The sequence below is a fragment of the Chinchilla lanigera genome, unplaced genomic scaffold (assembly GCF_000276665.1).
Source record: "Chinchilla lanigera isolate Chin_1 unplaced genomic scaffold, ChiLan1.0 scaffold00073, whole genome shotgun sequence".
Lineage (NCBI taxonomy): Eukaryota > Metazoa > Chordata > Mammalia > Rodentia > Chinchillidae > Chinchilla > Chinchilla lanigera.
The window spans coordinates 4019972-4047851 of NW_004955474.1; the positions used below are offsets into that span (position 1 = coordinate 4019972).

The window sequence follows — 27880 nt, forward strand, 5'->3', positions numbered from 1 at the left end:
AAAGAAAGAAAGAAAAAAAGAAAGAAAGAAAGAAAGAAAGAAAGAAAGAAAGAAAGAAAGAAAGAAAGAAAGAAAGAAAGAAAGAAAGAGGGAGGGAGGCAGGAAGGAAGGAAAGTGTGAAGGGAAGAAAGGAGGCAAGGAGGAGGGACAGAGGGAGAGAGGAAAAGGAGAAGAGAGAAGAAATCTCTCCTTGGCTCTGTGAGGCTAGTGCAAGATCCTAGTTTCATCCTGGCTGTGGGCTGACTCCTCTCCATACAGGCTGCCCACCCGTGTTCTCTGTTGTGACATCTCCTCTTCCTGTGAAACACGATTTCTCTTTTGTATTCCCACACAACTTCTAACCTATTGGCTCTCCTGTCCACTGACCTCCAGCTCACCTCCTGTGTTCTCTTTCTAAGCTGAGACACAGCACGAGTAAACCCCTCCATCAAAAAAGAACGGTTTAGACAAACCCTAGTCACAGAAATAGCACTGGGGTGGGGAAGGTGGGCTGGAGATTTAGCTCAGTGGCACAGCGCCTGCCTGGCAAGCGTGACATCATGAGTTTGATTCCCAGTGCCGGGGGAAAAAAAAAAAGAAAGAAAGAAAGAAAGAAAGAAAGAAAGAAAGAAAGAAAGAAAGAAAGAAAGAAAGAAAGAAAGAAAGAAACAGCACCCGACACGTGCTTAGTATTTTGCCTTTGTTTTCTTAGCCTGACTGGATTGCAAAGTCCTTTTCAACGATCACGCAGAAGAAGCAGGTAAACAAACAGCCCGGGAGTTTGCAGCATAATTAAAACCATGCTGCAAAGAACAATGGAGAGAGGAACACATTTATTTTGGCAAACAACTTGTTAATACATAGCTTCTGTTATTGAAGTAATAAAATACACTGTTGGTTTTACTCTTAATGAAGGACTGAAAAGAGGCAGTGAGGACTACTCCTTGAAGAGTAGAGTGTGTGAAGTTAACTTCTCAACTTTCCAGTTTCCTAAGGGACTGGGAAAAGAACTCTGATCCAGTTAAATAATTTAGAGCTGGAAGGTTCTTCTAAATTTGACTAAACCAGTACAATCACACCAAAGAGATAAAACTGAGGTCTAGTTGACTCATTCATTGAACACTCCCCCATCAAGCATGGACTCTACGGCAGAGCTCTATCCTGCATCATGGGGGGAAGGCTCCGTCTCTATAAAGACCTTCCAAGAGAGGGAGACTAGACACAATAGGAGAAATCTCAGAACAAGGAGAGAGGAAAGAAATACAGCTTTCACTGACCTACGAGCTCACTATTTCATTTCTTCCAGTCTTTCTTATTTCTCTTAACTTTTGCATGTTTGACCTTTGAGGAAGCTTGATACAAAATCTATCTATATTCTTACTGGTGGAAGAAGGCTATAGCATGCTGTGCTTTTGTGAAGCCTGCTTTTAGCATTTATTAGAAGTATGAATTTGTACCACTGAGTAGCAATGCAGAAAATGATAATCTATCACAAGTTACATGACCCATGTATACCAAGCCTGCCATAGATAAGACCCAAAATATATATACATTATGGAATTTTTTTTGTCATACTGATGCTAAAAGTGGCTGCTGGGGCAGGAGATGTTAATAAATGAGTAGCTGGTGAAATAGACTACCCTTTGATAATTTAGTTTGCTTTTTCTGTGGACAAAGTATTTTTTTCTGTGAGATACTTCAGAGCATAAGATGTTACTGTACTTTGTAGAAATGTTTGCAAGGTCCTCCAAGCTCATTTGATCTCACATGGGATGCTTCCAGGTCAGGATACTCATGAGCAACTCCCTGAACCTGTGTGGACTGAACTGACCATGGGGATGATTTTCACGCTAAGCACACCCAGTCTTCTACCAATGGTATTCATTATTTTAAAGTCACATATGAGATTCAGCCATGGTTGGGGTCTAGAGTTCTAAATGACCTAAGATAAGGCTTAAGGGAGACTTTTGGTTTCCTCACTAATACTTTTTAGGTTCATCATTATTTTTTAAAAGTATACTCTTTGGAGGTGGTTCTAAATCAGCATTTTGACAAATCATTTCTGAATCCTGATTTTGAGGAAGTGGAGATGCCCTGGCCAGGGAGACAGACTGTCTCAGAGTTCTAATTCTGGCTGTGGTGGCACCAGTGGGGATTAGTGACTTATACTGGTGTCTTCAGCCTGCTTTTCATAGATTTGCTTTTTTTAATCTAGCTCATGGACCAAATATAGCCCATGCTATGTAATTTAAGAGGTTGTAAAAAAATTGAAAAAGAAATGGTATTTCTTGACATTTGAAAATCATATGATTCATTTTTCAGTGAACATGAATGTAGTTTTATTGGAACATGGCCACACCTATTTGTTTATGCTGCCACATCAGAGCTGAACAATTGTAACAGGCACCTTATGGCCTGAAAAGCCTATAACATTTACTCTTTGGTCCTTCCCCCGAAACATTTGCTGGTCCCTAATCTAGCATGTAGTGATGGGGAATAGATCAGCATGTCCACAGACATCACAAACACCATTCTGCCTACGGACTCTGCTCACAGGTGATCATGGTGGTCAGTGGGTTCAGAAATATTGTAAATGTTTGTTAATCACAATGATGGTAATCATAATTTCAGAGGATTAGAATATTGAAACAACTCTCATGGCACAGTCTATTTCATTCTATATAATCTCTCATTGTAATAGTCCCTTTCAAGTATATATGCTAAGGTATTTTAAGTAGGAAAGAAATTTGGAGAGAAAAATCTCAAAAACTTACTTTAAGTGAAAGAATGCATAGTAGCTAAAACACACTGATTTTTACCAGTGCATTTATTTCATGTTCAAAACTACTTGTGTTTATAGAATGATGCTTTCATATCATAAGCAACTCCTACTCGCATTCTCTAAATGATTTGCACACATTAAAACTAAGTAAAAATACAAAACGAAACAAAAAACTTCAGGGCTGCCCACAGACCTAGGCAGACAGAAAAAGAGATTGTCATAGTTGCTTGTGGATAACAAATATAATTACATGGATTTTTAACCTACAGTACTAAGGCAAAAGGGAAACAAGCTAAGACAAAGGGACTGTTGTAAAATCAAATGCCTTAGCAGCATATTTAACTAGTGAGCAAGAAAATGGCCAAGTTTTACGCTAAACCCGTATCAAAACATCCCTACATTTTCACATAAAATAGATGCTAAATACTGACTTACATTTTAAATAGCAACAAGTTAATATATCCAAAGGCATGATTTGTTCAGTGCCAGAGGGACTGCAAATGCAGACAAAGCGGGTAAACTTTCATTGCTGATGCCACATCATTATTTCAAAAACCTACAAGCTTGCCAAGCAGTTTCCTTTTCCCAAGACAGGCTTGAATATCTGTCTGATGATTATTTCTCAGTTGGCTTATTATATAACACAGCTGCACTGACCATCTAAGTAGGTTCAGGTTTTGGTAAATTAAAAGTTTTACAGCTCGTAGGGCCAGGAACTGTTCCACCCAGGAAACATGCTTCAGGAAATGCCTGACTTCAATCTGCGGAGATGCACAGCCATGGGGCAGAAGAGGACCGACTTGATCAGAGAGGTAAAGGTCTAACATCGGTGAGTGTACTGGGTGATTACAAATGGAGACGAACATGTCACGATTTGTGCATGTGCATAGATGAAATAGATAAATGCATCCAGAAGTAGAAATACATAGCTAAACATAAACGGGGATACTAAGATACAGTAAAAACTATCAAGTCTTTGGTGCTAAATTTAAACTATTACTCTTACCCTACACTCCATGACTGGGTTTGAGGTAGTCTCTCAGCCTTCAAGTGTGTGCACACTTCTGCTAATATATGCATTTTTTCTGGACAAAAGATCCATAATGTATTTATTAGATTATCTAAATACCCTCTACCTCTAGCTTTTTACTTGGCTTCTATGAAATCCTGATGGATCATAATTAGGATGGAAACGCTTTTACTGAGATTTGCAGAAGCAATATGCCATTGTCTGAGGGCATCAGAAATAATTAGTAGAATCATAGTGAAAGGCAGGGTAAATGATGCCTTGTCTTTTTAGAGGGCTTAATGTTGTTTCAGGCAAACAGAAATCATACTAGGTCACCCTTTAAGCTTTCTTTCATTCTTTCTGTCTCCATGGTTCCCTTCTCATTACTCATTCCCCTTTTCTTTTTTCTTCTCCTTTTTGCTTTTCCTGGGGAAAGGAAGAGGATGAGAAAACCTTCCAATTTAGTTATTATTGATTTGGGGGACTGAGCCAGTATAAGGCTTTGAGGGTCTGGAATATCATTGAGAATTGCCCTTGAAATCCATATGAGACCTAGTTTGGTTGGTGGATTGAGTTCTAGCACATGATTAACAGCAGCTGTATTTGTGGGTGGCACACAGTGAGCGATAGCCTGGCCAGTGTGGAGAGTTTTGGAAGAAGCTGAGAAAAATTCCTGCAAGTTTATGCCATCATGGAGAGAACTGGATCCCAGTGGTTTACTGTGGCAGAAGAAACCACAGATCATTTCCTCCTCTGCTATATCCCTCAGGGAGAGTCAGACCACTGGGGAATATGTCTTCTCTCCACTTCATGCAGGCAGAATTTTGACCTTAGAAAATGCTTTTCAAAGAGCGATAAGCAGGCATCTTTATGCAGTACCTGCTGTATGCTGACCTTAAACACAGAAATAGCTGCAACTGAATGAAGAACCTACTCTCACTCTAAGTGCTGAAGTTCTCATCCTGACCTGAATGGATGAGTTGGGAAGACACTAGTGTATGCATTTAAGCTCAGAAAAATAACTTCATGTGTTCACATTTCAGAAAACACACTCTGGCCTCTGATGTACTGCTAGCTCATTTCAAGTACACACACACACACACACACACACACACACACACAGATTTGCTGGTTAACATTAGCTTTTGACTTTGGTCAAATCACTTCTCTGTACATCATGTTCCTCTTCTGTAGGATGAAGATGTAGCGCTACTGTCTCATGGTGTTGTAGTGCTGATTGAATGAAGGAAAACAGAATGCCATCTGGGGTGCAGAATCTAAACACAGACACAGCTATAGGTACAAAGTGGACACTGGTGACCCCCCTGGGTCCTTTGTGATGGGCACACTGGAAGCTGACAGCCCCACTTTGTCTGTGTCCTCCCTTTACAGTCAAGGACCAGCTGACACCAGGAAACGAAGGATCAGCTCCAAAGCTGGAGCAACTCCGAAGAGCGTTGCAGCCTCAGAGCTGCAGGTAAGATCAGCGTGACCTTGACTGCAATGGCGGTCTGAGGCAGCTTCTCCCGCCTGTCCTGCAAAGACCTCCCCAGAAAACATGCCCCAGGAGCCCCCAACACACCTAACTCTCCTTTCAAAATCATAGACAGACACACAGAAAAAATTCCCTCCACATTAGTTTGAAATTTCTGCCAAGGTACAAACCTAAAGAAATAGTGCTAAAACCCCCCATTCTAAGTTGTGAAGCCCAGTGGACACTGTGCTGAGCCCCTCTCCGCAGGGCTTACTGAGAGAAAGCTATAGAGAAGGAATCAGCCCCTGGCAGGGAGGGACTAGAGAACAAGAAGCACTACCTGAAGGGAGAGGCTTAAAGACAACCTTACACTGCAGGTGGGAATGTAAACTAGTACAACAACTATAGAAATCAGTATAGACATTCCTTAGAAAACAAAAACTAGAAATTCCACTTGACCCAGACATTCCCCTTCTAGTTATCTTCCCCAAAGAGTTAAAGTCATCATATTATAGTGATACATACGCACTCATAGACAGCAGCAGAACTCCTAATAGCCAAACCTTGGAAGCCGCCTGTCCATCCATCAATAGATGAATGGATAGAGAAAATGTAGTATTTACACATGATAGAGTACTACTTTGCCATAAAAAAGGGCAAAATTGCATTGCTTGTAGGAAAATGAATGCCTTTCAAAACCACAATGTTAAGTGAAATAAATTATACACAGAAACTTAAATATTACTTTTTGCTCTTATGTGAGAAACCTGAAATACAATTTTTTTGAAACAATAGAAGACAAATAAGAGGAAATAGAGTGATTAATCTCTTGGAAAAGTGAAGGGGACCAAGAGATGAAGGACTGGGAGGGGCGAAAGGAGGGGGGTAAAACACTGAATCAAGACACCTTACATAGGAGCACCAGCTTCACGGGGAGGAATGCGGACATTATGGATTGCAAACATGTACCACTAAAAATAAAAGGTAAAAAGTAAATAAACACTACATCTTGGGGAAAGAGAGGCCAAAGATTTCCCCCACTTGGAGAACTGATCAGAAAAGCACAAGAGTGTTGCTTGTAAATGCTAAACTGCACCAGATCAGTCATTGCCCCTTTCCCACATGGGGGACCCCAGGGTCTCTGGAGCTCAGTAACCCTGGTTGGGCCCTGCAGCTGATGCCCCTGGAGAAAAGGACAGAATGCGGGTGAGAGCAACAGTGACACAACCCGCTTTCCCCTTCCTAGCAGGAAAGGGCCGTGAGTTTCTTGGTTGCTGAAGAAGCACAGAGAAAGCAGCAGACTTAAGCTCATTTGTTTTGTTCCACCAATAGAACCACCTCCAAGCTGGGCGAACCCTACCATGGGAAGTAGACTGGCAAACCCAGGGACACGGAGAACCCCACAAATACACCCCACGGAAGTGTCAGAGTAGGACAGAACTGCAGGGAAGGGGTGCTTCCCACAATGAATCTGTATGAAGAGGTCTGACTTCTTCCTCCTTCTCTTACTCTCGTCATCAGATAGAAAGACGGGAGAGGAGGAAAGCGGGTGTGCGAGGAGCTCCCTTCCACTGCAGTTACTACAGTCATAAGACAATACTTTGCTGCACCAGGTGAAGGAAAGGTCCCACACAGTAGAAAAATACGAGCTCCACACGGCAACGTGAGTGTAGTAGCTTCCTGTGATCAAGCCTCCTAAGTATGGTGATATGCACACCTCAGGAACTGCTTGCTCAGCACATTGTGCTGTGCTGCCTGGGGTGTCAGGGATACAGCACAGAGCAGGGAACATGTGGTGCTAACTACATGGGGTCACATGTTGTCTTTCCTGCTTTTTGCCCCGCCCCCACATCATGTTCTCCTTCCTTCTCTGAGAGACTATTCTCTTAACGAAAGTTTTGACATCACTGCTGCCTTAATTATTCTGTTTATTTCTTCAAACATCACAAAGAGAACCCCGCAGCCAGAGCACATTATAAGGAGCCAAGAGAACAACTGCGTTTTTTCTTTCTTCAAGGACTGTGTGTTAAAGAGTTGCCAGCATTCCTTTCCCGACCGCATTTCCCAATAGCTTAGCACTTGGCTGTAAAAGCTCACTCTGGTCTAAAATTTGGCGTTTCTGACAGCAAAGCCTTCAGAGTTGCCAATTTGTCTGACTTTTTTTTTGAATAACAAGTGGGGAAAATGGAAAAAAATTGGAGTAAAATGTTATAAATTGTGGCATCATTCAAAGAGATAATTTGCTGTAAGGAATAATGAATCTGGATGAACCTAATGCTGAATTGTGGTAGATTGTTTTCTGCAAAGGTTTTCATAAAAGCCTAAAACCTGAATAGAAATATGTACTATGGAGGCAAATATAAATAAATAATATCCAAAGAGCTAGGACCTTCAATTCTACTAAAAATTCTTGGTTTTCCCTACATGCACATTATAGGATATTTCAGATTAAAGCTAAAACAAAACAAAAAAATCCTCTCCATATGACAGTTCATAAAGATATATAGTGTACATGGGAATAAACAGTCTCTGTACATGAACACATAATGCTACAGTATATTGCAAAGAACTTGTTGGAAGCTTTCAATTTTGTTGGGAATAGCAGGCAGGGGGATGAAGTATTTTATCCTTTGATGTTCTTCATATAACTTGGGTGGTTAGGCTGGAGGTATTTTTTCCATAAACACAGAGGTGAGTTGGATCTGCAGCATCATTTCTCAGATAAATTTTCAGAAGTGGCGATTGAGAGAATTGGTCAGAGAAAGCCAATGTAGAATAAGTGTGTGTTATGTAGGTGGGTATACAAAGGTGGGTTCTGTATAAAACCAACCACAGTTTTGCAATTTTTCTTGCCTCCTACTAATTCTGACAAATGGCAAACTCTTGTTTTTGAACTTTCCAGATTCTCATGTCAAACCATTACACATTTGGAAAAATTGGAGAATGTCATATTGTCATTCTGTTTGCAAAGATGAAACAAGTGCTTTGTTGTCCTTAAATAATACTGATTTTGTAAAATCTGCTGATGACCATGCAAAACAGGTCCTTCACAGTCTTGTACAAGTACAAAAGTATCTGCCTGAAAATCCATCCTCAGGTCCAGCTAAAATAAAACCACAGTGACTGAGATTAATAACATGGGCTCTAGATTCTCAATGTATAGCCATATGTATTTCCAGCTCTGTCTTCAAAGAAGCATTCGAAGTGTGAAGCAATTCTTGTCACACTTCATTAAGATGACTCAGAATTTCAAAATTTAACTTAGAAGATGCTACATATTATACTAATAACTCAGAAAGCATTATTTCAAATGATCTATGGGCACACTGTATTTACCAACATAATTATAGCAGCAAGCCTGAACTTCCTCCAGGAATTTTCTGAAAGGGTAACTTCCAGCATTCATCATATACAACCTTAAACTTCTTAAATTTTGCTCATTAAAAACTATTATGTCATGTGCTCTGCATGTGAAACTTATACCCTAGAACAGCAATGTTGGAGGGAATTTTCATCCATGACTTTCTGGACTTGAAGGTAATTCTGTCTCAAACAGTCTTGAATTTATCCATCTCTATTACATCAGAGCTAGCTGTGCAGCCAGCGTACAGGATGGGAAAGCAAGCAGAGCTCCAGTATTATTGCAGATGAAAACCCAAAGCCATCAGTTTAATACCATGCTAGCTTAAAAGCCAACAGGCACTAATGTTTGGGAATAAATAAGGAAAGAAATTTCCTCTACTTATACTTCAAAGACTTTGTAACATCTGGAATCTAGTTCCATAGGGGTATGCCACTAAGAAGTAAGAATAAAAGGATTTTAATAGGGCAAACAAGATTCAGGTTTCTTGCAATATGTTCTCTCTGGGGAGAAACAGTACAACACATCTGACTAACCTTTCTGTACCACTTCAGCTGCATCAATTAACATTTAGTCATGGATTCCATCATGAACCAGATGAGCTCAGTGCTACAGCTGTTTTCATTGAGGGGAAAAAATACACATGCACATTTAAAAATCCCCTGTACTTATACATTTGGGAAAATGTGTTTTATTGACTGTCTTTGAGCTGGAATTATATGAATTTCATATTACCCACCCGAATAAATTCACACTCACCCTTTATTAGGCTTTTTTTTATTATTAAGAGAATAAACTCAATATCAATATCACATAATCTGGATCGGCCAGGGCCAACACTCTAAAAGCCAGATTCTTAACTCCCTTCTCCTTACCTGCAGGGCTAAGGAAAGAAATAGATCAAAGATGTAGATCACGGCCTTATAGACATTGCTGCTGTGGTATTCAAAGATTTCTTTCTTTTTTTTTTTTCATATGGGGAATCGAACTCAGGACCTTGCGCTTGCCAGGCAGGTGCTTGTGCCACTGAGCTATATCCCAGGCCCATTATTCAAAGATTTCAATGGGGATTGAGTACACTAAGAGAGATGGGTACGGATGAGTAGAGGAAAAACGAACAGATGTGGCAGAAAATGTAACTGCAAAATCTGATGACCTGGCAGAGACATTCTCCATTCTGTAAGCCAGAAGTGTAGAAGTGATAGCTAGGAGCAACACTGAAATACAGAATTGTACTACTTAGTCACTGAAAGAGGCTTTGTGTTTTGTTTTTATGCCAAGACTCATTTAAGATGCAGTTTTGTAAGGAAATACATCAGTGAATCAGCTGAGCAGAGTATTTTAACTATAACGCATGCTCAACTTTCTCACAAGATCACTGTACAATGGAATTTCTTTCCAGTACCCCTCACAGGTACTTTCTCATCAGCTTCAGCCAACTCTGGAGCCTCCTGGGCAAATGGAGAGGGAACCGTCCTGTGATTGTGAGTATACGTGTGTGTGCACGTTCAGTGTACAAACCAAAGTCATCATCTGTGTAAGCACTGACCAGATTTGATATTTGCCTTCTCAAGAATGTTCTCAGCCATAACTCAAGAAGATGAAAACCTGGTTGACATGTCTTCACTTTCACAAATTGGATAAGCAAGAAGTTAAGAAAAATATCTTACCTGGAACTACTTCGAAAAGGAATTTTCCTGGATTCTCTTCATTGCAGGGATGTTCCAGGACTTTATTTCCGGGCAGAAAAATAGTCCCCTGTGAGCAAAAATGACCCAAACATTAACATGACAGCAAGCATCACACATCTCATCACCACCACCATCATCATCAGCTGAGCATACAAGGTGTGCCTTTAACAAAATATACAGTTATGTGCATTAGATTACTGTATCTTCTAGACAATCAGATATCATGTCCCAGAATCATATTCATTCAAAATTTAATAAATATTTCTTGAGCATCTAATATGTATAAGACGCTATGTAAAACTGTATTTATGTTAAGCATCCATTTATTAAAAATAAAATAAAAATCCATTTATTTATCCATTTATTTGGCACACACATTTTGTGTGTGCCAAAAGGTTCACTGAGCATTCTTCTAACCTCACGTTATTTCGCTGCTGGAAGAATCCTATGAGGTAGGTATCACTTCTCATATTTTACAGTTATAAAAACCAAGGCAGAATCATTAGGTAACTTAGCCAAAGTTACAATTAGCATTCTCTGTGCTGCTATTGGTGTCCTGTTCCTCCCATGTTGGAAGTTAAATCCCAGGAAACAATCTTGGAACTGGGGGCCTAATGGGAAGTACTAAATCATGAGGACTCCACCTTCATGAAGAATGAATGGCCATTATAAAAGGCTGTGATTGGGGCTTGATATTTAGCTCAACGGCACAGCGCCTGTCTGGCAAGTGTGAGGTCATGAGTTCGATGTTCGGTACCAGAAAAAATAAAAAATAAAAAAATAAAAGGCTGTGAATTGTATCTCCTCCTGTCTCTAGCCCTCTCTTTGCCCTTCTGTCATGGGAAACAACAAAAGGGCCCTTGCTGGATCACAGCCTCTGGATCTTGGACTTTGCAGCCTGTAGAATTATGAGTTAGTAAATTTCTATTCATCATAAATTACCTAGGCATGGGCATTCTGTTATAGCAGCACAAGACGGACAAATGCGTTTTGATTGCTCTTTCGCTTCTATGTTAGAAGTCTCTCTTTTTAATGAATCATTCTTCGCAGTACTGAAACGTATGTAAAAGTACTTTGATTTTACCTTCTCCTCCAGTGATCATCCTATTTTTCTCCTGGCCCAGCAAAGACTTGTCCACTTGAATTTATTTCCTCCTACGTGCCCAAGGTAACCTGATCTGTGGACCCATAATTCCATTTACATGACTCACAAGCTACAAACTGAATGATCATCAATCCTCAACAAATATGAGCTCCCAGAATGATGGAGTTACTCACCTTCTTTTCTTTGCTTTTCGGTTTCTCGGATTTTTCCCCTACTTCACTGTTGGGAGAGTCTCTTTCACTGATTCTACTTAGCCTTATGATACTGGAATTTTTTTAAGGATTTACGCTATGACTTTCTTTCTCCTGAGTGTACCCTCTTCTTCTGAGCTATCCTATCCATGCCTAGGACTTCAGCAACCAGCCAGCAGCCATGAAGATCACATTAGTGTTTCTAATCTAGGACTCTCCAAACTTCAGGCCTTCATATTCAAGAGCTAGCTTGACACTTCCAGGTGTATTTCTCAAAGGAATTTTGAGCTCAAGTTAGTCAAATTAAAATGCAATTGAACCTAGTCCTCTTCATGAGCTCCTTAGTTCAGTGACTGTCACCCTTATTCACACATTTGTAAAAGCTAGAAATGTAGAATTCATTAGCTCTACTCTAGTATAGCTTTACTGCTACTACTTCTTTGTTTGGGCGACTATTATTTCTTATGTAGAATGTCCCCACTACACTTCTTTGGATTCTCCAAGTACTACTCAAATATCTTTTAATCCATTTTTTTTAAGTGCAGTCAGAGTAATCTTTAGAAGGTGAAATTTGAACTTGCTCCTTTCTTGGTTAAAAATCTTCAGTGGCTTTTATGTGTTCTAGGATGACTATCTTGGTGACTGGGCTATACCCACATGTCTAAAGTCATTTTTCTACTCTGAACTTTTGTAGTAGTCTGTGTTTTTCTATGATCCAGCCAACTGCTTTTTATAAATGGTATCCTGTTCCCACCCACATTAGGATGACATTCTGGTCTGGTTGTTTGATACTTGTCTTTCAGACTAACTGCATCTACAACATACTGGCACTGTCTCCTCATTTACCAGGAAGGCCAAGCTTGCATTTTATGTGGCACTTGGTAACCACTGAAGACAGGTACAATGGAGTCAATGAGTACTATTAGCATAATAAAGCCAGTATTCAGAACCACATCTACTGAACTAAAGAAACCACCGCTCTTGCCCACTGGGCTAGAATGTCCATTTTTCCCAGCTTGAAGCAATATTTAGCCAAGTATATTTTACCTAGCCCTCACACTAACCAATCTGGCACAGAAAGTTGTAATCATCAACTACTTCCCACCTTTTGGGCTTAGTGTGATAAAGCACAAACTGTAGATTAGAAGTATTCGATTTCCTTTGTTTTTTTCCTCTGGGAAAAAAATTTTCCCATTTATTATATTTAGTTTCCTCTGGCCCATGGATCCCACTTTTTAAACTGGTATCTTTTTATTAATCTTACTTGAAGATACTCATCACAGTCAAGAGTTCTCTTTAATTACATAGTTAATGGTGGCAATATTGGTTCTTTCAGTTAAGAGTTTATTCTAGATACAGAAATGATTTGTCAAGTAACTCAAATTGTACTAGTTGGTTATATGCGTAGTTAGCTAATTCAGACAAACTGAATTTTTAGAGCATAGAATCTAACCTCCAGATATAGCACCCCTGTGTGCTTGTATGCATCACATTTATTAATTCCTTGTCTTCAGGCTATACTTAAGGTCTTACATTATGCTTGTGCTATGTAAGCAGAATTTAGGCCACTTTCCAGCATAAAGGACAGCTCCATGAAACCCCAACCACCTCACCTGGCAAGTAAAAGACTCTAAGTAATGCTAACCTTTTCGGCTTTTTTATTTTTTTTTTCCAAATTTTAAATAGCTACTTCTGGATCAAAATTTGATTTCCATTTTCAAATTTTATACTATATAACCTTTATATTTTGGCATTTTTACAGGCAAATTCTGATATAAAAACAATAGTTTAAATATATAGTGTTTAAGGTAGAATACTCTGTGATTTACAAATATTTGCTATGGATAATTCACTAAATCATTCAGTAAGTAGAACAAAGTAATTTAATTGAAACAGCTAACTTGATCATCATGTTGTTAAAGTCCATAACTAAGAGAAGTGTCATAACTGTTCTAAATATTTAAAGCATTTGACAATGTCCAGATTTTCACAAAATGCAGGTAACAAAAGCAAACAAAATTCATATACTCAACCACCATAGCTAATCAATATTGACACCATATATATTTTTGTATATTTTATGTGCTGATGCACATTTGTGTATAAAAACATAGTAATTTTTACTAAAAATGTAATAAACATAAAGACTTCATTATCTGTTTCAAATAAAGTCATTTATTGTTATTATGCCAATGTCATAATCAGGCTTATTTTAAAAGTTAAACTGCATAGAACTTGCTTGGGTCCTGTATTGCTGTAAAGCACTGATAGTTTTTTTTGTAAGGGCTACTGTGAAGAACATTTTAATGACATCCATGAAGCTAAATATTTTAATTCATTCTTAGTTTATTCCTTTATGGCAAATAGCTAAAAGAGAAATTAGTAGTTGAAAATATGTAATGTTTGCATGGGTTTGGTTAATTCTTGCAGAGTTGGTCTGAATTAGCCAACTACACATACAACCAACCAGTACACAAATGAAATTTAAGGATTTAATCTAATACAAAAGTAATTTATTGTGAGACAAAAATGTGTCAGTATTATTTCTATAATTATCTCAGGGAATGTAAAATATGTGAAACAAATAAAGGCTAAGCTATTGTCAATACAAGAATAACAATATATGATTATAGAACTAACAGGTTCCAAAGTATATGGAAAAATGCATACAATATATCTATCTGGGAAATCTGATTAGATATTGTGAAAACTTTTTAATAGAATATAGAAGTTAAGATTTAGTGAACTTAGGATAATCTTTTCAAGTGAAATAAACAATATCAAGAAAGGAAGAATTAGAGCCACAACCAGATAGAATAAGTAAAAGATCAGGTAGAGGCATAACTAAGAAGTAATGATGGGTAGTTACAGATGTTGAGTATGTGCTATAGAAAGTCTCACCCTAGGTATATGTTATTGTACTTGGTATCCACAGCAACTGAGAACCAGTGCAGGCTTTGGAGTAAGCAGATAGATATTTAAGAATACCAGACACTTGACAGGTTGTTATCATGAAACAATTAGTTTGACATAAGATGGAAGAGCCAAGACCTACACAGAAATGGTAGCAACAGAAATAACATACATACACTGGAAATACACTGTGAGAGATACATTTTCAAGAACATGTAAAGAAACTGTTCATAGCTTAGCCAGAGAGAAAAGAAGGAAGAATCAAAGATGACTTCAGTTTTTCCTTTCTGTATCTGTACAAGAGAGGTAATGCTTCTTATCAGAAATGAAGAATTAGATTTACACTCCAAAAGGCCCATCCATGAACTTGATCCCAAACTACATAACATTCTTTAATTCTCTTTTAATGACTGTGCTAGATATTCTCTGTCCTCCAGCTCTCTGTTCTCATCACTCTGTTCTTTATCCCATACTATAGTTGGGATATGGAACGACTTCAAAGGCTCATTCTTCACAGCTTGGCACACTGGCAGATGGTGTAAATATAAAGATGTGGGGGCCTTGCAGGAAGTCGTCCGGTCACTGAGGCCATGCCCAGGAAGGTCATTCTGGGACTAACGCCCGTCTTTTCCTCTGTTGCTGCTTTGCTTCCCAGCCACGACCTGAGTAGCTTGGCTCTGCTGTGCATGCCTGCCAAGACACGGGACCAATAGCAAGACAGCCAACAGATTGTAGACTAAAACTAAAAATGTGAGCAAATATGAGCCTTTTCTCTTTATAACTAAATGATCCCAAGTACTTGTTTTAGTCATGGAAAGCTGCCTAGTACACCCCAGGAGATTAATTTCTACAAACTGCATAAATCAGTCTCTCTTACCTTCTAGCTTCAGGTTGGGTTTGAAAGTCCACATCAGGACTTCAGAAAACTGCAGTAGAGACAGTTCAGGATACTCATTTCCCTGTCTGCCTCAATGCTAGGGAGCAATTTGCTCCTAGTTGTGTTGAGGCACCTTAGTCCACACCTCTTAAAGTTGCAAGCTTCTCTGCTTGCAGTAGAGCTGCTTGCAGTAAAAGTTCCTCTCTGTGTTTCTCCTGAGGGTGTTTTCACTATCCACTAATTTTCATTAATCCTTCCCAGATAGTCTAAATGGTTTCTTTATCACACATTCAAATTTTCCTTTTGGGATTAAGTCAGTGATCTCTTGCTGGGATCCTGAGTTACAAAATAGCCAGAGTACCAGTGCTATGAGATTTCTGAGGAAGGCACTCAACCCCATAATGTTCAACATACCTCACTACAAATTTTGACAGATCAGAGAGAACAGGTTCAGATATGCGAAGAGAGTGTAGTCTTTCTGGTAGTTCAGCACACATAGCAAAAATTACTGGACAATAATTAATCAGAAGATTCAGACTGCAACTCTACTTATTTTTAGTATATGTGCTGCCGAAGTGAGCACAACTCTACTTACTTTTATTCCTGATAAGAATATCACTCTAACAAAATATTTTTAAAACTTCAAAATGAGATAATATGATGAACAAAATATTGTATAGTTTGACAGTTAAAAGTTGGCAAAAGTAACATTGCTCATAACTATACTGATAGTTTGCTTCAGGCTAAAATTGGTATTAAAAGAAGTCTCATTTTCAGTTAATAACAGATCGCTGAGTCAAAACCACAAGACACTGGGATAAGGCTAGATGCTGCTGAAAATAGACAGGGGGACCTTATTCTTTGGAATTTGGGTTGGAAAAAGACATGTCTGTGCAGTAAATAAATGAACACATTGTTAGTTCCGTAAACACAGTGATGAGATTTTTCCCCAGCATGAATAATGATCATGAGATCACAAGGAACTAGCCAAACTCCCATCTTGACTTGTATGTATATTTTCATGATACCAGACACTGAAAGTGAGTTCAAAGTGAAATAAACACTGTTCAACAGTGTTTGTTAGAGAAATATAAATTGGTTCAATCTCTTCTTTGTAGCAAATAATTTCATTAATTTGGTCAATAAATACTTCTTAAATAGCACCTAGTATATGTCAGGCTCTATCGTAAGCATGAGTGATGAAAAAGATCAATGAAGTCTTTGCATTCCTGTACCTAAGAATTACTCAGAGAAAGCAAAAAAAAAGTAAAGAGAAATTCCTAGGAATTACTCAGAGAAAGCAAAAAAAAAGTAAAATAGAATAAAACAAGAACCTTATAAAGGGTCTTCTTATGAAAAGAAAATAGGATATTGTATGCTTATAAGAGATACAAAATTATGCCTACAAGTGCTCTGGCCATATATTAATCTGCCCATAACAAAGGAATTTTGTGGTTTAGTAAATATTTTCTGGAGTCAGCCTGTCTTGGTTCAGATGCCCTTTGTACCACTGTTACCACTTACTGGCCATGTGACTTCAGACTGCCTTCTAGTCTTCATCTTCATCTTCTCCATCTTTGAAGGGGGATAAAAATAGAACTTACTTCAAGGCATCACTGTAAACTAATATATGAGAAGACAGTGCCTGGTAGATGCTAGCTGTTTTTAATATTTAGAAATCTTTCTTATATCCCATAAGCCTTGAAGATATTAGGGGACCATCTTTTGCTAATCATCAAATAAAGAAATGATTATATTGAGGCTCAGTTGATATCTGCTAGCATTATCCAGTCTTATTGTCAAGACAGGTAAACTAATCAGAAAATCTGAAGTCAGTTTTGACATCATTCTTGAAAAGCTATACAACCTAAAGAAGTAAGACCTCTATTAGACAATCCTAACAATAAATAGCACAGTGTAAGACGTTGGCAATGGCGATTGCTAGCATTTCTTCAGTATGACTCTGCTAATCACAGCTCATGCGATGTACGACTCTGACAATGTACTTTTCTTTCTATAGATGAAGAAAATAAGCTCTGGGAGCTCCAGATAGACTCTGCCACAGGAACTCCTAATATATATGTTTTTAAACAACAACAACAAAAATAAAGATGGAAGATGCTTTCAGGATTTTACCTTTAGTTATTAATTGAATTTATATTTCTATTTTTTTTTACCAGCCGCTACTATGAAGACAATTTGTAGAAACTGAATAAATGGTTATCAAGCATTTTATTGCTTTGTAAAATTAGTCACACTGGCTCTCTTGAGCACTGCTAGGGAGAGCAGAGAGATGAGGAAGATCTACAAACTGGAACTATTTGGTTGACCCAAATAACTGATGTATAAATTCTCCGTGGAACACTGATCTATGAATTGTTATAAATTGCTTTATAGAAAATATCAAACTATTAATAAATCTGCACACACCATCGTGTAGAACATGCAATTCTCCTTAACTAATGAAACGCAGAAAAGCAAGTGATTCATGTAATATTTTAAACTACAGTATTATTTAAATTGACACTGACAAACACAATAGGATGAGGCTATAAGTGCTAAGAGAAACAAATTCTGTATGCAATTATCTCATCTTGCTGTTTTATATTATAAATTGTAGACTGAACATTTGAGAAATATTGTCATTCTGGCTTCATTTAAATTTTAAAAGAGCATTTACATAAAAGGACAGCATCTATTATGATGAAGAAAAATGTCTGCAGTGTTTGGACATCACTTATCTAAAACTCCTTCATCCTTTCTTTTTGGACATAGGATCACTTTCTCCCTGAGGTCCCCTTTGCACAGACAGGGGTACATGGGCTTCTGTTTCCTTTCAATGCAGTCGACACTCCAAAACTCTGGCCACACAGGGTCCCTTCTATTTGTTAATATATTTTAATTCATTGGAGAATGAAGAAATCCCTTGATTATGTTGGTGGTGGCAGGGAACAAATTAGAAATAAAGGAAAAGGATGCTATTATGACTCTAAAAGGAAAATTCTCCAGTTGCACTCTCAAAACTAGAAAGCTTTTTTCTAGATGTTTATCTAATCGAGGAATCATTTTTGTACTTCTCCAGCCATCAGTATTTGCCAAACACATCCCACTACTTGTCTTAAATTGCCGCAGGTAATTTCTCAAGGAAAATTGAGAAGAGAAATCCAAATGTGAACACAAAGTCTATTCCCAACAATTTCCACCTCAAGTTTTTCCATTTGGAGTGAAATTCCTTTTACACCTGAATCATGACAGCTAACATCTACTGAGACTTGACCTGTGTCGAATGCCCACTCACAGAGGGACGCTGAGCACCTACTGAGTAGCAAGTAGCCTTTAAGTGCTGAGATTCATTAGACCTGAGGAAGCCAAGTTCCACTCCCTTAACCACATATTAGAAAGCACAAGTGTGATTTACTGGTTCCTTCCCATATTCATTTACTCATCAAATGTACATTCAGTGTGTTATTACATGTTGACGATGCCAAATGCTGAGGAAAGGGGCTGGGGATTTAGCTTAGAGGCACAGCGCCTGCCTGGCAAGCCCAAGGTCATGAGTTTAATTCCCAGTACTGGAAAAAAAAATGCTGAGGGAAAAAAAGTGGAGATGTTAATATAGGTTATCTTTGGATAGACTGTAGGTGATTTTTGCTGAAATTTTGCTGAAATTTTCTATTTAAACAAATTTTTAAACAGCAAAAACATTATTGATATATCAAGAAAAACATACAAATATACTTTTAAAGCCAAAAAAAGGACAGAAGAAGGCAGGTTTAGATGGGCATATTTTGAAGTCTTAAATTTAGGTCTCTGTCCTTGCAAAAAGGTGATGGAAGACAGACTTTGAAAGTGTCTAAATAGAGCATCTATGGTTTCAGCAGGTCCTGTCTTCTGGAACCAGGAAATGCTTCTTTATCAGGGAAAAAGGTCTCTGCAGATGCGATTAAATGAAATAGCCTGACAAATTATTCTGGGTTATCTGGGTGAGCCTTAAATCTGATCACAAGTGTCCTTAAAATTGAGAGAGATGGAGACACAGTGCACAGAAGACAGGAAGCCGTGAACATGGAGGCAGAGGTGAGGCTTGTTGCGGTTTTTGTCTGCCTGTCCCCCCAAAGCCTCATGCAGTCAAGGGGCCAGCTGTTAGAGTTCATGATTGATCCATGGTCCAATGCTGGGATTATGAGTATGAGTGCTACACTGCCCTGGGGTGGATAGTTTGCATATGTAAGGGAGAGGAAGAGGCTGCTTGCTGCCATTCCTCCATTTTTTTCTTGTTGCATTACTGTGTTCTGATGCCATGAACGTTTGCCCTCTGCCATGTGCCACTCTGCCTTGGAGCCAGCCAAGTATGGACTGAAACCTCCAAAAACTGTGAGCTCAATAAATCTTTCCTTCCTTAATTTTGGGTGTCAGGTATTTTGTCTCAACACTGAGAGGTAAGTAACCAAGACAAGGCTTCACAGCCATAAGCCAAGAACTGCTGTCGGCCCCAAAGCTGAAGAGGTAAGGGACAGGCACAGTCCATAAGGTCTTTGTCAAGTAAGTGTCTGTCCTTGCTTACACTTGAGTTTGGAATTCTTGACTCTAGAGTTGTGGGAAAATAAATTTCTTCTTTTAAGACATCAGGTTCATAATTTGTTCCAGCAACCTAGGGAAACCAATACTTCATAAAGACACCTGAAGGGAACCTTCCAATCAGCATGTGAACAGTTGAAAATTAACAGGAATTGACCCTAAATACTCATGTGCAGGTATACAGTGTCTAACTTTTAATTTGTCGTTCATTTGTGGGGAGAATCCAGAATGTGGAAGGAATTCAGACAGGCAACTGTGAAGGAAAATCTCTCTTCCTCTAGTCCTCTACTCTCAACAGGAGGAAACCATTCACTCAGTGTCACATTCATGGCCTTGTGACAGCTGTGGTGAGGGTAAGAGTCCTCTGAGGACTAAGGTCCTCCCCTGACCTTCTAAACCTGTTCTTGGACAGGACAGGCCATTTCACAACTTCCATTGTTTACCGACTAGGAAAGAAATCCCAGCATCTTGGGGGTTGGTGGGGGCCAGAACTTTGAAATGAATCTATGGTAGTAGGAGAAAAGGAAGGAGAAAAAGGGTTTGTATTTTCTTTTTGAATTTATGTCTCATTATGAAACAAAAATTGAAGATCAAAAAGAGTCATAGCTATGAAATATTTATTAGGGATAATCCAATACCTAAAGTGAAGGGTTCAGTACATCCTTATCAATGGACCAGAAAATTAATGGTAAAATAGTCCTATTTGAATGCTTATTTTAATTAAACTCTTGTGTGTTTAAAAAATTTAAGGGGAGAAGACTCGGAATTAACCTTAGAAGAAACTAAGCTAAGTCTCAAGCATCAAAATAACCAGAGATTCTGAATACAATGATTTTGCAAATCTTTTTAAAAATCAAGTAAAATAATTTTATAGTTAGTTTAATAAATTTCCATATGTTTGAACCTTAAAGTTGGAAGTGTAAAATAAGAGGAAAAGAAAACCCTCAGCAGAAAGAAAGATTTAGAAGTTATTCACACAGAGAGCTGCTTTTGATACAGGATATCTTTTAATAAAAAAATTAATATATTGAAAACTTTTAATATAATATTCATTTTGAAGCTGTGTCAATAGTTTGCTATTCACAGACAAAGCTAAAAACTAAAATGGTATACAGAGTAAATAATTTTACAAAAATGTTAATACTTTCAGCTATAGAGATGACTTCTCTTAATATCTTTATTTTTTTTCTCCCAAATTTTGGGAAGAAGTTTTTAAAAATATAAAATGTAACTGTTATTTTTGTACAGAGCTATTTTGAGTTAATTCACTGACAGTGCTGAAAGTACAGCTAGTAGTTCAGAAAGACAAGTATCTCAAGTCTTCCCTAATATGTGGGATCTGAAAAAAAAAAAAAGATGAAAGCAAAGGAAAGACTATTAGAAAAGAGAAAAAGAATAAGGAAGGGTACTATAAAGGGGAGAAATTGGGGAAATGGATATGATACAAGGATGGCGAATGTGTGTATGGAGATGCCACAGTGATACCAGATATTTTATAAAATTAATAGGTACTAAGAAATACGTATGGGAAAAAGTAAGAAAAAAGACATAGCTAGTGGGCTCTGCAATATCCTAGACATACAGAAGCATAAATAGGGGTCAAAATCCTACAGGATATATGACTCTAAGCATGGTTTTTAAAAAAAATTGTTTCATATCCCAGTTTCGTTGAGAAAGGACATTTTATGTGTATGAGACTGCTTTAGTTTTTTACTTAATTTTGACCTTTTTGGCAAACACCTACTCTTGTTTAGCAAGTTGTGTCAAGGGAAAATATCAGTGACTAACGTTTTGGATTCAGTATCTAATACACTTAGAATTTCTTTTGACTTTATAGCTACTTTCACACGGTATCATACAGTATATTTGTTCCTGGCTCCTGTCTTAAGCTACTCAAATGGCACTGATTCTTTTCTCACCTTAAAAGTACGGTGTTGGCTACTGTGACTTGGAGGCAAAGTGCTTCAGTTCCAAATACTCATTTTCCCCACGCTCCTTACAGATCAATCAGTGACAACGTGGCAATGGAATTAAAATCTGGGTTAGCTTAGCAAGACTTAATTCACACAACAATCTCCCACGTCTCGAATACTTGAGTAGAAATCTCTTTTCCAGTGTTTTGACAGCTGTTTTCACAGCCACTGATTTCCTACACTAATTGCACAATGCCAGTGCAGCATTCCTTCTCCTGCTTAAGCAATGGTTTCAGTGTGGAAGATGTAGGAGCAAAGAAAGTGGACAAAGTCTCTGTTCATACACAGACATCTTTTTTTGTTTTGTTTTGTTTTGTTTTGTTTTGTTTTGTTTTTTCTCCGGTACCGGGAATCAAACTCACAACCTTGCACTTGCCAGGCAGGGGTTGTGCCGCTGAGCTAAATCCCCAGCCCCACTGCAGACATCTTCATGAAGGAAGAAATGCATGGACCCATGTATGTATAAGTGAATTTTAAGACACAAGAGAATTATGGGATAAAGCATCATGCAGTTAATTAACACAGGGTGACACCTTTGAAAGAGTCTTAATGGCTACTCTAGGCCTCTCTGAGCAAGTGGTGATTCAGCTGAAATTTCAGGGCTGAGAAAAGTCCACGCCATGTCAGTCCTGAGAATAAGGCCTGGGTGATTAAGTGCAGAGTTTATAAGAAAGTTAGACATATGGATTTTCTTCTAAATGAATGAGAAGGCAGTGAAGGTTCTTTTATCACGATATCACATAGTTTGCAATTTTAAAGGCCCATGCTGGCAACTGAATAGAACATAGATACAGTTACAAGAGGAGTGAGAGGGGATGCAGGAGCTAGGACAAGCACTGTATAGCCATGAAGATGCAGAAAAGTTATTTAGAACATGTCTCGGAGGTGAACAGGAAATGGTAAAGTGTGGGTTGTGGGGCTTAAGGAAAGAGGGAGCAAGGATAAATTCCTGGAATTATGTCTAAGCCTTGAGGCACTGGGGTCTCACATTCTATGATGGGGAGATAGAGGAGGCAAGCAATGGGATATGGAGGAAGATGAAGAATTCACTTAGGTCAGTTCGGTTTGAAATGCCCAGAAGACACAAGAGAAATGCTAAAGGAAGTTGGATACTCGAATGCATGAGCATCAAGCTCCAGAGGTAAATTCAGGCTGGAAATCAAAGTCTGAGTGTCATCCAATTACAAATTATGTTTACAGTTAGGACTTCAGTTGAGGCACTTGCGGAGGGGTGTGTGGATTGGTTGCATATGTTCTTTTCCAATCCTTGAACATTTTCTCTTTCATTTATCTATCATGTGCTGACAAGGACCTGTTTATAAAATGGTTAATTGATGACAGCTAATACTCTTAATTCAGTCCTGGATGAAAGGAAATACAGTACTTTCAATACATTATCATTAAATAGATTACAACCAGAAGTTTCTATGAGAAATTATTATTTCCAAGGAATTTCCTTTCTACTCCTGGTTTGCTGCTAATTATTTTGTTTTGATGTCAACATCATGAATACATGTTACTTTATTAAAAATTGTTTCATTTTGGAGATAATCATGTTTTTTATTTATAACCTGTCACCATGTTAATAATTACATTTTAAGAAGAGTAGAACCTATACTATATTTAAGCAATCATACATAATGTATATTTCTTTTTCCAGAAATACTTCTCCTACATAGGCTTAGAGAACATTCAAAATTTCTGAGAGCTTTGAAACTTTCAGAAAACTATAACATAATGAGCACTCCTTGAACTTATTTAATGACAATTCAAGCTAAAGAAAGGTAAATAGTGGTGTTACTGAAACAGCTTGGGCCACTAGACCATCATGGTCTCTAAAGACCACAAGAATAGAGTTATTTGATTTCCTACCCCCAGTAGTTAAGAAGGTACAGAATGCACAGTTTATTGAATGGAATGAATGAAGTCACATGATATTTTGGTGGGTTTCATTATCTGTAAAATAGGGACAATTTTCCTACATGGCATTCTTGAACTAACACAGCCAGTGATTTGGAGATGAATATTAAATAAGGCATGTGGAATTTGTAAAATATTATTGAGAAAATAATTTTATTTTGCTCTTTTAGTTTCCCAACAAAATACATTTCATCTAACAATAGTGAAAGTGAAAATTGGTTTTTCTTAGGTGAGCAGAGCTCACTTTTATCAGAGGAATTCAAACAAGACCTGAAACATTATGGTGGGGTCCATATGAAGGAAATCATGACAGTGTATCCTTTGGCTTCCTGACCTTAGGACTTCCTGACCCTTTCAACTCACTGAAAGGCAAAGTAACGCAAGAGAGTAGAAGTGTAGATAAACTGTGCATTCACAGGATTATTTTGAAAGAGGAAGACAGTGTAGCAAGACTATGAGCTTGAGATTCTCACAAACTAGCTTTAAATTCTAACATAAGATATACATCTTTGGGAAAGTTGTTATCAATATCTGCGATTCCATTCTTCATTAGTAAAATGGACTTGAAAATTAAAAAGGCTTCCACAGAAGGTTGTTTTGAGGTTTAAATAAAATAATGCCTGTGAAATATTAATACAGTACCCAGCCATGGTCAGGGATTAGAAACCACAGCTGTCATCAATACTGTTTTCATGTAAGTCTAGTTTGGCCATCCATTGAGTACAGAACATAGTTCTAGCTCTCCATAAACATTATGCATTATTTTTATTTCTTTTCACAGAAATAAATATTACAATCCGTGTTGAAAGTGGTTACACAACGGCTATCTATAACGTTACTCCAGGAAACATCCAGTGAAGAACAAAGAGGCCCAAGCAGGATGCTGCTTTATGCCTGGGAGTTTTCAGAGTCTTCTTGTGGGGTTTTTTTCTTTGACACACTCAGAAATGAAAATCACTGAGCGTCTGACTCAAAATTAGTGCAAGGTCTGAACAACAATCTCTTCAGCTCATGCAAAACATGACACCACCTACAAACAACAGTCAGGTGGATGGTAGAAAAAGAAGTCCACTATTTCCTTTATTTTCTACAAAGGAAATACAAAATTAACATTTTGTAACAGACCAAATGCTTTGTGAGTCGTCAGAACTAAGGTGTAATGGTCATGCGGGTCTCCTTTAATCCCAGCTTAAGAATATCAATTTCTATTCTGTCAGCTTTGTCATGACCTAATTTTTTCCTGGGACAATAAAGTGTCTAATTTCAATAATGTTCATCAAAGTTTATCTTTTCAAAGAAATAGCCCAAGGACCAGAGATGATTTTCAAGAATTTCTAATTCTCATGACAAAAAAAAAATCAGATGAGAAAACTGCTGTTAAACCAATGGGCTCACCCAGCACTTTCTGAGTATCTAAAATCTGAGTTTCATATCATGTTGCCTTTTGTGATTATTGTAATCACCAAGTTATTAATATAGACTCTAATTGAAATTTTTGCTAGACATGGTAGAAATAAAAGTTAATTAGATAACATTTTTTTATCCTTGTAAGTAGTCAAAATATTGATTCAGGAAATACAAGGCTAAGTTCCAACTTTTTCTAGTGAGGAAAAGAAGCACAAAGAGTTTACCTATTATTTCTTTATTCTCTTTACCCACAAAGAATAGTTAAAAGTATAATGTTTCCTTACAGGGGCATACAGCACTGTTGTAAAGCAAAAAATGAACTAAATATTCTATAAACAAAACAACTACTTTTGTTTAATGAAAGATTTTCATTTATTATAACAAGAACACATGTCTGAATATATTACTCCTTCTAAGGAATCACTACAATAGATTCCAATAATGAATTGAAAGCAGCCCCCAAAATTTAATTATAAAATATACATGTCAAAAGTCTTTATCAGTGGAACTTGAAAATGCACTTTAGTTCAATAGTCAAGCACAGATTTACGTGCTTTATTGAACTCTAACAAGAGGAAACATTTTCAAGGATCAGGAGAGTTGGTAAAGTTGAGCCAAAAATGATTTAAAAAGGCTCTGAATGGGGAACCAACTCCCCTGCCCTCCCCCTACACACACACATTCAGGTAAACTGGAGTTCACTGAGCTACTTCACCACTCTGAAAATTGTAGAAAACAGACAGTGGTGCAAAACAATTTTCATCCCCAGAAATGCAGATTGTTTTGCCTGTGAGATACATGTAGTCACTGGTCTATTTTGTATCCGTTTATAAATTCAGTTTGGCGCTCTGTCTGCCAGTATGTGTGACACTGTGCATTCTCCTTCAAACCAGCTGTGACATCTTACTGGTTTCTTCAGTAACTAATGAGTTAGATAAAATCTTTACCATTCGCTCATGTGCTCTCTCAGTGAACAGATTATATAGGTATAGCTGTACCGTCTTGTAAGCACCATTAACTGCTATTTGATTTACAATGCTTATGAAATAACTAGACATATACTTTACATGTAAGCACATTATTTTTAATGTTTACATTCACACTAACATTATCCTATTATTTTGAAGGTTAGCTATGCAATTAGTCTTGCAAAATAATATGCAGCATAAAGATTTTCTTTAATGATAAATTTCAATATTCAAGTATTTAAAATAAAAAATAAAACATGAACAAAGTAGTACATATTTCAAATTGCATCCTTTTGAAAGCATGTGTTTCAGTTAAACAGGTATTTTATGTCTAGTGAAAATCTATTTTTACTAGATTTTTATTTTTATTTTTATTTTATTTTATTTTATTTTTCTGGTACTTGGAATCGAACTCACAACCTCGCGCTTGCCAGGCAGGTGCTATGCCGCTGAGCTACATCCCCAGCCCTTTTACTAGATTTTTAAACTGAGTGATTGCTAGTCACAAAAAATGTTGATTTAAAAGGGACTCTATAATAAAGTTCTTTATTATGACTGGTGATATTAGTAGGCAAGATTACATTGTAATTAAAAGTTCTTCTTACCTAGTATTCTCAGTAGATTCAACAATTTTTATTCAGTAATCAAACAAAATTCATTTTAGTAAATTGGCTTCAAATACATCCAATGATTCAATGACTGAACTTTTAAAAGATTTGAAATTCATCAGGGAAGGAATTTCTCCAATGCAATTTTGAGGAGTGTATGCTTCCTAAGCTGGTTTTCCATCTACATGTCACACAAGCTGAATTTGGTAAATACTTTAAAGTTATTCAGTTCATCTTCCTACAAAATGCCTCAACTGTTTTCCTGCAGCTTCCATTGGATGGGCCAGTGAAAAGGAACTTTCACCTGGAGGAGGGTCTTCCCCTAAGTGCAGGCTTTTGTCCTTCTCCATTCCTGTCATACCTGGCTAACATTGGGCCCTTGGGAATCCTGGTACTTTTCCCCAATCACTGCCAGAGAGTATCCACTGGCTCTTGCTGTCTGTGAAGACAGCCATTATGCCTGCATGAGGTTTGCCCTTCTCTTTAAATGTGGCTTAACTCTTCAGAAAAATCAGTCTCCAGACACCTCATCACCCACACATCCCTCTCTCAGTCCAGGCTTGCTTGTCACTGTGACAACTGTGGTGTGGTACTCCAAACCAGTGGCTCACAGGGGAACCCACAAAGTGGGAAAGCAAAAGCATGAGCTCTGGAGTCACACTGTCTCTGGTTCTTTTGAAAATAGAACTGTGACCAAGTTTCTGAATCTTTCTGCACCTCAGAACATTCATCAATAAAACAGATAATATTACAAGTGAGTTATATTTAGGACTGTTGACAGCTGAACACAAGGCTGACACACATGGTAAATACACCCCCCAAAATGCTGATTTCCAGAACTTCTATAGCCTTTTATAGTTGGACAGTATAATTCAATTAAGTGTCTGAGATTTCACTGACACTGCAGGTGCTTTGATTATTCTGCTCTTACAGTGAGCATGCAGTCACTTTTCATATGAATATCTATATACCTGTAGATGTTACTTTGATATCGATTGAAGTAATAATTTAGCTTAAATGTGTATAAATCATGTTTTCTTTTTA

At 37.7% G+C, this 27880-nt stretch overlaps 1 protein-coding gene across 1 annotated transcript in view; it reads right to left on the reverse strand.

The window, feature by feature from the left end:
• The window catches only part of Arhgap24 (Rho GTPase activating protein 24), a 438515-nt gene that overhangs the window by 233708 nt on the left and 176927 nt on the right, over nucleotides 1-27880 (reverse strand). The window contains exon 3 of the mRNA XM_005401366.2: nucleotides 10276-10363. Within this exon, the coding sequence (XP_005401423.1) occupies nucleotides 10276-10363 (88 nt within the window). The remainder of the gene's footprint in view (nucleotides 1-10275; nucleotides 10364-27880) is intronic.